General features: G+C 44.5%; 1 protein-coding gene across 1 annotated transcript in view; it reads left to right on the top strand.

Moving 5' to 3' along the window:
* Positions 1-5,539, top strand: part of LOC126355907 (acetylcholinesterase-like) — a 132,770-nt gene extending 127,231 nt beyond the window's left edge. The window contains exon 10 of the mRNA XM_050006419.1: positions 4,994-5,539. Coding sequence (XP_049862376.1) covers positions 4,994-5,159 — 166 coding nt within the window. The 3' untranslated portion in view covers positions 5,160-5,539. The remainder of the gene's footprint in view (positions 1-4,993) is intronic.
* Positions 5,540-13,392: the final 7,853 nt, after the last annotated feature.

Raw genomic sequence — 13,392 nt, 5'->3', positions numbered from 1 at the left:
ACAGAAGATAATCGAAGCATTTTAGATGTGCTGTCACTGACGAATGTTGAAAATTAGGTTGACTGTAAGGTAAGGAATGAGGAGTTTTTTTTTACTAAATTGGAGACGATGATTTTGGTTTGTGGGGTGCTCAACTGCACGGTCATCACCACCCATACAAAGTCCCAATTGTTTCACAGTCCAATTTTTTTCACAGTTCAATCTAGCCACTGTCACTAATGTTGAGAATCATATAAACACCCAGTGCCGCGGCGCAGAAAATCCCTAACCCGGCCGAGAATCGAACCCGGTACCCCGTGATCGAGAGGTAGCAACGCTAGCCACTAGACCACGAGCTGCGGACGGAATTGGAGAGGAAAAGTATATGTGGAAAACATTGGCAGGGAGAAGGGACAGCCAGCCGGAGTGGCCGTGCGGTTCTAGGCGCTACAGTCTGGAGCCGAGCGACCGCTACGGTCGCAGGTTCGAATCCTGCCTCGGGCATGGATGTATGTGGTGTCCTTAGGTTAGTTAGGTTTAATTAGTTCTAAGTTCTAGGCGACTGATGACCTCAGAAGATAAGTCGCATAGTGCTCAGAGCCATTTGAACCATTTTTTGAGAAGGGACAGGGTGACAGGACATCTGTTAAGACATCAGGGAATGACTTCCAGGGTAGTAGAGGGAGCTGTAGAATTTCGAAAACTGTAGAGGAAGACAAAGATTAGAATACATCCAGCAATTAATTGAGGATATATTTTGCAAGTGCTACTCTGCGATGAAGAGGTTGGCACACGAGAGGAATTCGTGGTGGGCCACATCAAACATATCAGAAGACAGGTGACTCAACAAAAAAAAGCCAAATACCAAATTGAGTAATATAGCTTATTTTATAATGACGGTCATCTCTTCCTGTGTAGGTGGGAGATTGAAATTTCGTTAAAAGACCTCGCCCGAAAGGAAAAAAGCATGATAAAAGCACGATTACCCCTCCAACTCGCAAATACTATCCGTGGTACTATCGTCCTCGCTTCCACCCTCCCAGTGGCGCTTCATTGATACGAAATTGATTGACTAAATAACTGAATTGATCAGGAGAGTCCCTTTGCATGGTGAGTAATTTTTTTCCTACAGTCGGATTAAACTCGCCAGATAATCTTTACAGATGCTTCTGTGGTATCTTTGGGGGATTCCCTGAGGCTAAGTAGTTACTTCCTCTAGTACTAAAATCGGAGGTAACTATCGTCAAATAGTGCAAGGTATCTCATGCAAATCACATCCCGCCTGTCGGCTGCCTTGTCAGGTTGGTGGAAGAAAGTCACTTCCAATTTCGGTATACTGTTCCTGAAATAATCTTCCTGAGATCTGTCAATCTATGGGGGCAGTAGGATCTTTCACCCTCTTCTCCATGCCCGCGACGCCTCCATCCCCGTCCCCGTCACCACCGCTGGCCTGCATACGAACCACAACTACCGCCACAATCTCCAAAAGTGTGTAAGCCAGCATACCTGGGTTTCCCTCTAAATAGAGCCCTGTAGAAGCTTTCCTATTGACTCCTCCCAAATAAATATCTGGATTCTTCAAGATCTCAAATGGGAATCAGCGGAGGGAAAGAGATGTTCCTCTTGAGGAACACTATTGAAAAAATTTAGAGAACCGACATTTTAAGTTGAGTGCAGAAGGATTCTGCTGCCACCAACACACATTTCGCGTAAGGACCACGACGATAAGATCCGAGATATTAGCACTCTTGCGGAGGCATATAGAGAGTCTTTTTTCCCTCGCTCTGTTTGTGATTGGAGTAGAAAGGCGGCGGTGGTGGTGGTTAGTGTTTAACGTCCCGTCGACAACGGGAGTAGAAAGGAAATGACTAGTAGGGTACAGGGTAGCCTCCGTCACGCACCCTAGAATGGCTAGCAAAGTAAGCATACAGAAGTGCATGTAAACATAGCCTACTTATATACGTCACTCCATCCATTTATGGGCTTACAGAACCCACGAAAGAATGTTGTCTCTTATTTATCGAGAAAACAAAAGACGCAACTTCTGCAGCTCGATAAAAATCTTCCATGTAACTTATTTGGTTGATTGCTTGGCGATCACAGTAGCCTTCTATCCAGCCTCTAGCTACCTGGAGACGTACCGGCATCGCTGACAAGTCAGCGGGTGTCTGTTCCTCTCGTGGCCGGTTCGGCCGCTGCCCCTGCAGTCGGTGCATGACATGGGTGTCATTATCACAAGTCTGTGCGACCGGAAGGTTCTTATTTTCACCAGAAATTCTTAGTGCAAGAAGGAAAAGTTGCTGTAGAGGGGGATGCATGTGTTCTCAAATGCTGTTGCATACAAGACCCCAGATATACTTAGTGCACGATCTATTTGTGTTGGAAATTTAATTACTTGACTTGCAAAATGTTTGTTGGTGACTCTCAGTCATTTAAAATGTTCTATTATGAATAAGAATCTTTGTAAGTTGGTGGTGGACGTTTTAAGTGAACTATTGGGCTCCTGTAAATTGTTGAACAATTAATTTGATTGGGTAGGGAAAATGGACTATTTTCCACCATTTTGGGTATTGCAGTTGCGCCAGTTTTCCCTTTGTCAACAACATTATCCAATAGGATCACAGAATTCTGAGCAGGAAAGGAAATTTCCACCTGCGTGTTGGGGCACGGTGGTTCGTGCACGTGTTCACACAAACAGGAAGTAACCACTTGAGAGAGACAGAGACAGGAAGCGAGAATGGAATTTCCCGAGCAGAGGAATGCCGCCACCTGATGTTTTGTTCAGAGGCTGCGAGATCAAGTGGAGGTCACTTGGGCAGGTAGGCACATCTTCTTTGTCGACGAGTTTGAGGTACAGATGTTCCAACAGAAAGCAGCCACTTGAGAGAGAATGAAGGTGGTTTCCTGGGTATCAGATATCAAAGGATGCAGTCTTCTAGTCCGCAGCTGGTGGTATTTAACATCACGATCTGTAATTAGGGTATTGTACGGTTTCGACCCATAATGGCGACTAATACACTCCTGGAAATTGAAATAAGAACACCGTGAATTCATTGTCCCAGGAAGGGGAAACTTTATTGACACATTCCTGGGGTCAGATACATCACATGATCACACTGACAGAACCACAGGCACATAGACACAGGCAACAGAGCATGCACAATGTCGGCACTAGTACAGTGTATATCCACCTTTCGCAGCAATGCAGGCTGCTATTCTCCCATGGAGACGATCGTAGAGATGCTGGATGTAGTCCTGTGGAACGGCTTGCCATGCCATTTCCACCTGGCGCCTCAGTTGGACCAGCGTTCGTGCTGGACGTGCAGACCGCGTGAGACGACGCTTCATCCAGTCCCAAACATGCTCAATGGGGGACGATCCGGAGATCTTGCTGGCCAGGGTAGTTGACTTACACCTTCTAGAGCACGTTGGCTGGCACGGGATACATGCGGACGTGCATTGTCCTGTTGGAACAGCAAGTTCCCTTGCTGGTCTAGGAATGGTAGAACGATGGGTTCGATGACGGTTTGGATGTACCGTGCACTATTCAGTGTCCCCTCGACGATCACCAGAGGTGTACGGCCAGTGTAGGAGATCGCTCTCCACACCATGATGCCGGGTATTGGCCCTGTGTGCCTCGGTCGTATGCAGTCCTGATTGTGGCGCCCACCTGCACGGCGCCAAACACGCATACGACCATCATTGGCATCAAGGCAGAAGCGACTCTCATCTCTGAAGACGACACGTCTCCATTCGTCCCTCCATTCACGCCTGTCGCGTCACCACTGGAGGCGGGCTGCACGATGTTGGGGCGTGAACGGAAGACGGCCTAACGGTGTGCGGGACCGTAGCCCAGCTTCATGGAGACGGTTGCGAATGGTCCTCGCCGATACCCCAGGAGCAACAGTGTCCCTAATTTGCTGGGAAGTGGCGGTGCGGTCCCCTACGGCACTGCGTAGGATCCTACGGTCTTGGCGTGCATCCGTGCGTCGCTGCGGTCCGGTCCCAGGTCGTCGGGCACGTGCACCTTCCGCCGACCACTGGCGACAACATCGATGTACTGTGGAGACCTCACGCCCCACGTGTTGAGCAATTCGGCGGTACATCCACCCGGCCTCCCGCATGCCCACTATTCGCCCTCGCTCAAAGTCCGTCAACTGCACATACGGTTCACGTTCACGCTGTCGCGGCATGCTACCAGTGTTAAAGACTGCGATGGAGCTCCGTATGTCACGGCAAACTGGCTGACACTGACGGCGGCGGTGCACAAATGCTGCGCAGCTAGCGCCATTCGACGGCCAACACCGCGGTTCCTGGTGTGTCCGCTGCGCCGTGCGTGTGATCATTGCTTGTACAGCCCTCTCGCAGTGTCCGGAGCAAGTATGGTGGGTCTGACACACCGGTGTCAATGTGTTCTTTTTTCCATTTCCGGGAGTGTATATTGCACTTCATTCCATTTCTTCCTGCTTACTATTATTACGTCATGAGAAGTTACAGATCCGTTACATTGAAGTTCATGGATAAGAACTAGCCACATGACAGCGAATATGAACCTGTGGTGACAAATATCCTTTCATATTTTATGGCCATTCTCGAAGTACCTCACCTGTACTGAACAAAATATGATGTAATCCGTTGCTCCAGGTTATTAGGAAATTACATATGCATAGCAGGCAAATTAGTTCCTAAAAGTAATCGAGACGTTCACATTATCTGTTATTTATAGGTGACTCAAACCAAGTATGTCATTTATTTTAGATATTTTACTGGCCCTTGTCTGAAGTGGTAACTAGTTGCTGGGCAACGAGAGATTTGGTCACAGGCATAGCCAAAACGATATTCTCATCACGTACCTTGCTTCACTGGTTTGCTACCGCCAGGATAATAGAAGTATAGAGAACATAATTTATAACCGCTATGTCAAGCTGAGTGCAGCTGTCAACATACTAGTCGGACAAAATGTTATCAAAAGTAGACAAAATTAATGTTTAATAATAACCACACTTTTTCGCAGAAACCCGACGCCAGTTGCAGATCCTGTGGTCTGGGAGCCCTATGACATGACGAGGAGGAGCTACCTTCTGATACAAGCCAACATCACGCTCGGTCACGACAAGGACAAGGACCGCATGGACTTCTGGGACGAGAATGTGCCGCTGCAACCGTTCCCTGGGACATAGGGCCTACTGACGAGAGCACACTCTGGAGACACGCCACTGTCGGAGTTGACCCATAATATAATTTGAAGTGACGATAAAAACAAATTAAAGAAATTCATTTTAATGACAATAATATGCAAGAGAGTGTTAATTGTTAGAGGTGCAAAGCAATACCCTCTAATCACTTGCCGTTTACAAAGCATTTGTTATTAACTACTTTCGTTCCTGATACATGTAATAGACAGATTCTGAACTGACGTTACAATTGATCAGTGACGCTACAGGTATTTGTTGAGGAAGCAATAATGACACAGGTGTGTGTGTGTGTGTGTGTGCTTGCCAGTGTTGTGATAGAGAGAGAGAGAAAGAGCTCATATATACACCACGTTTCATAACATTACTAACACTGGGTGAATTATTATAACATGTCGAATTCTACAAGACCGAAGAAAATGGTGCAATGAGTAAACCACCAGATTTACGTTCTGGAGGATGGCGTTTAAGCCACTTATAAATTTTTGTGATCTGTGTTGTATAGATGTTTTTCCCAACTCTACCGATGTTTAAATATGGCACGTATATTTCAAGGAGAAAATAAGCGTGTAAATGACTGCTTCAAATTAGATGCAAAGTATTTTACGACATCTGTTCAACATTTGCCACAACAATTGTATTAATACACAGATTGCACTTGTCAAGAACACGCTAAGCGGGAAGGATTTGACGAAACTAACGAAACGTGTCTCCAAGTTACGAAACAGTTTTGCATTATGAAACGAGGGACTGACGTCAGCTGTTTACAACACATGAAAATTTATGCCAGACCAAGACTCGAACCCGACGTACCGCTTATCGTGAGCAGTCGACTTTTTGTATTTTTTATAACCCGGATTTACCGCTCCTCATGAGTGGTGGCTTTAACTGCTTTAGATTTTTTCCTTCTTATTACACTCCATCCAAATGAATGAATCAGCTCACCTTACCCATTCGTTAACGTGGTTACACTTGTGTAGAACGCAGCGCGACCGCAGTTTTTGCTATCGTGTACAGGTTGGAACCATTAGGGATCGTCCCGCTTATCGTGAGCAGTCGACTTTTTGTATTTTTTATAACCCGGATTTACGGCTCCTCATGAGTGGTGGCTTTAACTGCTTTTGATTTTTTCCTTCTTATTACACTCCATCCAAATGAATGAATCAGCTCACCTTACCCATTCGTTAACGTGGTTACACTTGTGTAGAACGCAGCGCGACCGCAGTTTTTGCTATCGTGTACAGGTTGGAACCATTAGGGATCGTTGAACACAATCCGACGAAATTTCAATGTGATCTGAAGCAGCAAAATGTTCTTATCCTTTCTCATACCTCCTGTTGCGCTTCTTACCGTGGGGTGATCATGGGGGAGATGCGACACTGACACATGGGTGATAAAATGTCAAAGGTTCCTTCTAAGGTCACCAAGTTTGCAAAATCCTCGGTGCCACCCACCCGCGTTAGTTGAGCACCTTATAAATGTGGATGTAGAGACCGACTAGAGTCCCCATCATATGCAAGCAGGCTGCACTGATGGTCTTTCGCCGCCGCCGCGCTGCCCTTGCGCCTGATTACAGGCCATCGAACAGCTGAGAGTGTCGTAGGTGTTGCACGTTTCCAGGCGCCTTGGACTTCGCCATGGTTCTGTCTCTATAGGTAAACCAAACTCCGTCCGAACAGGCCTTGGAAGGCCCAACGGTACCGTCCGGCCGCCGTATCATCCTGAGTCCACAGGCGTCGCTGGATGCGGAGATGGAGGGGCATGTGGTCATCACATAACTCTCCTGGCCGTATGTCAGTTTACGAGACCGGAGCCGCTACTTCTCAATCAAGTAGCTCCTCAGTTAGCCTCACAAGGGCTGAGTGCACCGCACTTGCCAACAGCTCTCGGCAGACTGGGTGGTCACCCATCCAAGTGCTAGCCCAGGCCGACAGCGCTTAACTTCTGTAATCTGATGGGAAATGTCAATGTGGCATCCCCCGCGATCACGCCACATAAACAGAGCGCTAAAAGAGCATTAGCACCTTTAGCTGATTCGGATCACGTTCATCTTTGTCGAATGGCTTGGAACGGTCCCTCGTGGTTCGAAGCTGCACAAGAGAGGCAAAAAGTGCGGTCGCGCTGCCCGCCAAACGCGTGTGATCACGTTCCACGGGCAAGCAGCCCCACAATGTCCTCAGAAAAGGGCTGAAAAGCCTGAGAGTGTTAACTGCGTCGAAGCTTGGGGAGAATGTCTACCTGTTGCTCACCACGAACTGTCGTTTTCTACCACGAAGTGTTTGGGAATAAACACTACAGGGAAAACGGCGGTTTCATTGACGCCATTTTTGCCACCCCCTGCGGTCATTTCGTGACAATTCTGAGTGGCGGTGTGTCTGTAATGTTTTCCTCGGCCACTCATCAGAAAAGCGCTTGATTTCAAATCTGGGGGTCACGGTTATGACCTCCATCAGGCGTCAAGGGAACAGGTGAAATGTGAGTAAGAGTGGATGTGACGACCTTCTGGCCATTCGACACGTCCACGGTGGCATTAGGAAAAATTGTAGTGAACTCTGTGGCAATTTGCCGTTTTTAACTTATCTTACATCTTACATGAACTTCTGAGCTGTGACATTTTTTCGCTTGTTTTAACATCTTACTGTCTGAAGCGTCGTCATGCTTGAGGATAATGTCGCAGGGGACGACGCTTTTACAGAGGAAGGTTGTACGCATATTTCAGTTAAATTTAAAGTGACAGATCTGATGCCGCAGGAAATAAAAAGTTTGCAAATAGGAGTAGAGTCTCCTTGTCCGGGCAGATTGCGATGAGGGCTGGCTGAGAGTAGACCATGTAGCTGGTGCAAGTCCACTCTCGTAGGCGCAATAAACTTTAATGTTACACTGTCTAAAGTCCTGTGTGGCAGCGTATTTTGTAGAGGAATCGTAGGAGAGGTGTGCAGTGCTCGCTTTCTGAATTCTCTCTCACTGGAGTCTCCAGTTCATAAACTATCAATTGGGGAGACAATGATTCATAATAAGTGGCTTTTGTGAAAGCACTTTGAATTCTGTTTTTACATATATCCATTTTTTATCTGAGTATGACAATGATATAAACCAACTTCAGACACGACATAAAGACTAAAAAATATAGTCTGCTTTAATCAGAAGCTTTGTTTACTTATTTTCTGGCCTATCACACTCTTCCGTGGCGTATGACTTTACACAACGTTTGTTCATGTGCCAACAGCAAGAGCGCAACGTCACAACTCGTCCTTTAAGGTAAGGCAATTGAATTCGCAGGTTGCAGGGATGCTGATGTATGCCGGCTGGCAGTGGCAGGTAGGTGTGTCTGCTTCACAGCTGGAATCGCGCGCAGCTGCACACAGCGAGACGGCACTGCAAAAATGGTTCAAATGGCTCTGAGCACTATGGGACTCAACTGCTGTGGTTATTAGTCCCCTAGAACTTAGAACTACTTAAACCTAACTAACCTAAGGACATCACACACATCCATGCCCGAGGCAGGATTCGAACCTGCGACCGTAGCGGTCGCTCGGCTCCAGACTGTAGCGCCCCCTCCCCCCCTCCCCCTCAGTAGCCATGTCTCAGTGCACAGTGTTAACACTGCTTACCATCAGATCACTGAAATTAAAGTGCGTCGGGCTTGGCCAGGACTTGGACTGGTGACGATCTGGGGGTGCCAAGCGCTGTTCAAATGGCTGTGAGCACTATGGGACTTAACATCTGAGGTCATCAGTCTCCTAGAACTTAGAACTACTTAAATCCAACTAACATAAGGACATCACACACGTCCATGCCCGACGCAGGATTCGAACCTGCGACCGTAGCGGTCGCGCGGTTCCAGACTGAGGCGCTTAGAACCGCTCAGCCATTCCGGCCGGCCCCGGGCGCTGTTGCCAAGCGGTGTGGGTGCAGCCCTAGTGAAGCCATTTGAGGAGCTACATGGCTGAGATGTAGTGGCTCCGGTCACGGAAAGTGACATACGCTGGGAGACCAGTGTCTGACCACATGCTTCAAATCCACATACAGTGGCACCTATCGCCTGAGGATGAAACGGCAGTCTTTTTGGGCAGAGGTTTATCCGACCCCCCCCCTCCTCTAGTCAAGAGGGGAAATGTAAATGAAGATCAAATAAAGAAACAAAAGCGATCCATCACACAGTGTTTGTATTTGCAGCCCGTAGTAACTCACCACTTTGACATCGGTGTTCCACGTTTGGATTTGTCTGGATATACAGTGGAAGTAGTACTGCCACAGCGGTGACAAGTTTGGCTTCACATTCGGCTATTTTGCGATTGCGCAGATACCACACGGTCTAACTGTCCTTCTGCTGAATGAGTGCTTCGTGTCTTCGCAGCCTAACTGCATCTATTCTAAGTAATATCCAGTGTATCTAGGTATCCGAAACGATACAAAAGACGTAACCGATGAGTGTGTCATTCAACGGTCGACCGTTTTTTTGCTGTGTGTGTTAACAACTGCTACAGCCGTCGCAGGATCAGTAGCAAGAGCATCTCCTACATCATCAGCAACAACAACAGTAGCAACGGCAACCACCCAACAAATTTTGGAAAAAGGAGTGAAAATGGAATTATTCGAGTCATGACAGCTGGACTTATTAAAATGCTTTCAATCTATCTCATGCCCAATTGATTTCACACCTGATACTAGCAGCCAACATATCTCAATATGAAATCTGTGCCGTACTAGAACTCAAGCAACCCAATGGTTGGAAAATATGTGCCAGATATTGTGTCATAGAGGAAAATAAGCACAAAATAGAAAAAAGAATAGATGTGGCAAAGGACCGAATCGTAACTGGGCTGAAAGAAACAGAACGATCACAACAGAAACTGGAAATATGGAAAGAGAAAATTAGCAGATCACACGTAATGAGGTTCATGGCCATAATCATAACAAATGTAGAACAGGAGGAAGGAGGAACTAAACAATTCCAAAGCTCAACAAATGTTTACACAAGCAGAACTTAGTAAGGAAACTGACAATCATGTGCCCAACCTGCAACATATATATTGTAAATGAAGGTCAAATAAAGAAACAAAAGCGACCCATCACACAGCGATCACATCACACAGCGGCAAATAAGTATTTAAGAAATAGGACCATGAGTGGACATGAACAGGTTTACCATGTAGGCATCAGCTACGAGTGAAGAGAACTGAAAGTAATATTAAATGGGAAACGCTTCCTAATGTTTCCCAAAATTATATTTATCCTACATGAGCCAGCTTTGGTCTTGCTAGGCATCTTCACTTGTCATCTGAAAATGGCCTAAGAAGCCGGTTTGTGATGGAGTAAATGTAATTTTGCGGAATATTAGGAGATTTTTCCTATTTAAAGTAACCATGTTCTGAGAAGCACCGGCGGAGCATTCACTTGACGATAGAACGTAAAAAGTTTAAAATAGACGTAATATTGCGTAACAATAGAATATGAAAATAAACTAAACTAAGAACGGAGGGTGTTCTGATGAGTACCGAACTATTAATGTTTTAAGAGAGAAAATTCTGAGAAATTCTAAGAATTTTGCGATGGTAGCAATTGAAAATATTTGCAGGCTAATCAGGTAGTCTGAAGTGAAAACTAAGCAATACGTGAACAGTTGAACCATACAATTAGAATCACATACATTGTTGGTGAAGAGGAATTGAGTTTACAGAAAAAGAATGTGCTATTGACAGTAATATTGTAATTGAAAAGGAGAACATGATGAATTCTGTTAGGTATACATCAGTGAGTGATACTGTTTATGTCGACAGTATTCAAAATGTCTGAATGCAAGATAATATCTCACTAATTTATTATTAACTGATATGAATAACGATACCGGTAATGAAATTTTGTGGAAGCAATCGATTCTAGACAAACAAGCGAATCTAAAGATTGTTAATGAAGTTTGTTTGATAGAAGAGATAGATACTGGTGTACGTTTTAGTGGCAGAATGTAGACATATATTATTTGATAATGATGTTAGCAGATAATGAATATCATAATAGGAAGTGCATTACACGAAGGCCTTGGTGCCAAGATTTGAAAAAAAGAAAAAAGACATGCTTCAAAGTAGATAAATACGCGGTTGCAAGTAAAAGCTAGAGGTTAATAGTAACCACGATATGAAGCTCCTCTTCATTGAAAACATTGTGTGGATACTGAGCTAGCGTATTCTAACTGATGATTTCAGAATAGAATAGATGTGAAAGAAAGAAGAAACAGAATGTGGAAAATTACAAGCTGGAGATGTTGAGCCTGTCAACTCTGTAGATGTTGGAGAGGCGAAAAGCGAAGCATTATTAGCAGTTGCAATGAGGATGCCCTTGTGTGTCAATATATTCTTGGACAGGTAAGGAGTTATAACTCTGTGGAACTTAATCTAAAAGTTAGTAGTAGAAATGTAGCGAGTAACTACAGAAACCCAATGAATAAGGAAATAGTCGTAGAATACGGGACGGAAGAATGTAATTTCAGTTCTAATTGTAATAATGAATATTTATAATCATTTTCCTGTGTGTAGACTTTCTGTGTACTCCAATATGAGGATGTAGGCTACTAGAAATTATAGATAATCAATTATAGAAAAGGAGGAAGCCTTGGGTTTATGTACAGCAGAGTCGGTTAAAAATAAGGCTGATTATATCAACATATATCCAGTGACTTTTCCTGTCCGGATAGCTGAGCGTGTTATTACTTCGCGTCTGGGATTTAGGCAGACCCGCCAGCCCCGTTCGAATCACCCGATGGCTGGTGTGCTGGCCAACCTCAAAGTTTTTAGTCGGTTTTCCATGTCTAACTAAGTGAATTCTGGACTGGTCACAACCTCTCCGATCAGTTACATGATTCCCGAACATTTCGAAACACATTCTCACACATTCACATGGGATATCACTAGAAGCAGACAGATGGGATGTAGTAATTTCCTACAGTGATGGAAGGGTGGGTCGGTGGGCGGGGAGATTGAAGAGCGGCTACAGAAAGAGCATCCGGTCGTCATAAGGCTAACATCCAAATCCTGATATGCTGACCCCATGAAGATACGAGTTACGACCAGGAAACAGAAGGAGAAGTATCAAGTGACTGCAAGGAAGAAATATTCGATGTTTCGTTTAGACGTAGTGACCTACCTTGTACACAACAAGGACAGGTTGTGTATATTCTGAATCTTCTTCGAAGATGACCCATAAAATCTTAGCATTTAAGCCATTTTCAGTTGTGTTAGCGAATACAGATAGTTTCACAACTGGACTACTGTAAACGCTTAATCGAAACTTGTAAAGACGAGAAAAGTAACTATTATAATAATTTTGCTGTTGATAATAAATGAAACATATCACTCTGAAATGTATTGGTTGATAGAAGGCTTAATAAAAGAAATAAAAATGAGAGTAATATATCCCCCACCCAGAAAACCTTTGGTTCTATTTCATTCCAATTACAGTGTTGTTAGCAACCATGGAATTCCTATAAATTTAAAATAAATGCTAATTTCAAAGCAACAAGATTTATTCTCATGATATTAAATGTACTGCAAATATTTACTGAACTGCCAATTAGCGGGTTTCTTGCAACAGAGCTGGAGCTAGAGCTAGTTATGCGAGTAACGTTCTACTAACAAAACATATAGAACAAAATCTATGCACTGTTCCGATAACTTACGGGAATGCAGCTGAGTAATGTCGTCTACAACTGCCGATATTTTGAAAGGAGGTGACCCTGTCATTTTCGAGACGAATCTGCACCCGGCCGAATTCCTGGTAGGTATCTTAACATTGTATAATCCAGGAAAATCTGAGATTTCAAATCTGTCTACTAGATATATAAATTTTTATTTTTGTCGGAGGCGTGATATTGGTGCTTCTGTCTTGATAATATGATGAATGGCTCTTAAGTTTATCTTATCACGCAGGTAATATTTGGTAAACAACTTATCCTCACTTCCTTTCGGACGCGGGTAGATAAGTCGATTCAGTTACCATTTGACGATACTTGTGCCAGAAGAGGTGTTGACATTAGGAAATCGTGCATTTAGTTCATATTACAAGTAAATATAAGTAAAGAAATACCAGAAGAGGTGTTTGTCACTTGTCTTTAGGGTTTATATGTTGCCAAATATATGTAGCCATGATGCTTTGATTAAGTATTTATCCTTTAATTTCGTGTAGCCATTTTATCGCAAGTAACTCTAGATTACTTAACTATGCTCTG

Source organism: Schistocerca gregaria, chromosome 3 (assembly GCF_023897955.1).
Source record: "Schistocerca gregaria isolate iqSchGreg1 chromosome 3, iqSchGreg1.2, whole genome shotgun sequence".
Lineage (NCBI taxonomy): Eukaryota > Metazoa > Arthropoda > Insecta > Orthoptera > Acrididae > Schistocerca > Schistocerca gregaria.
This window is presented reverse-complemented; position numbering and strand designations above follow the sequence as displayed.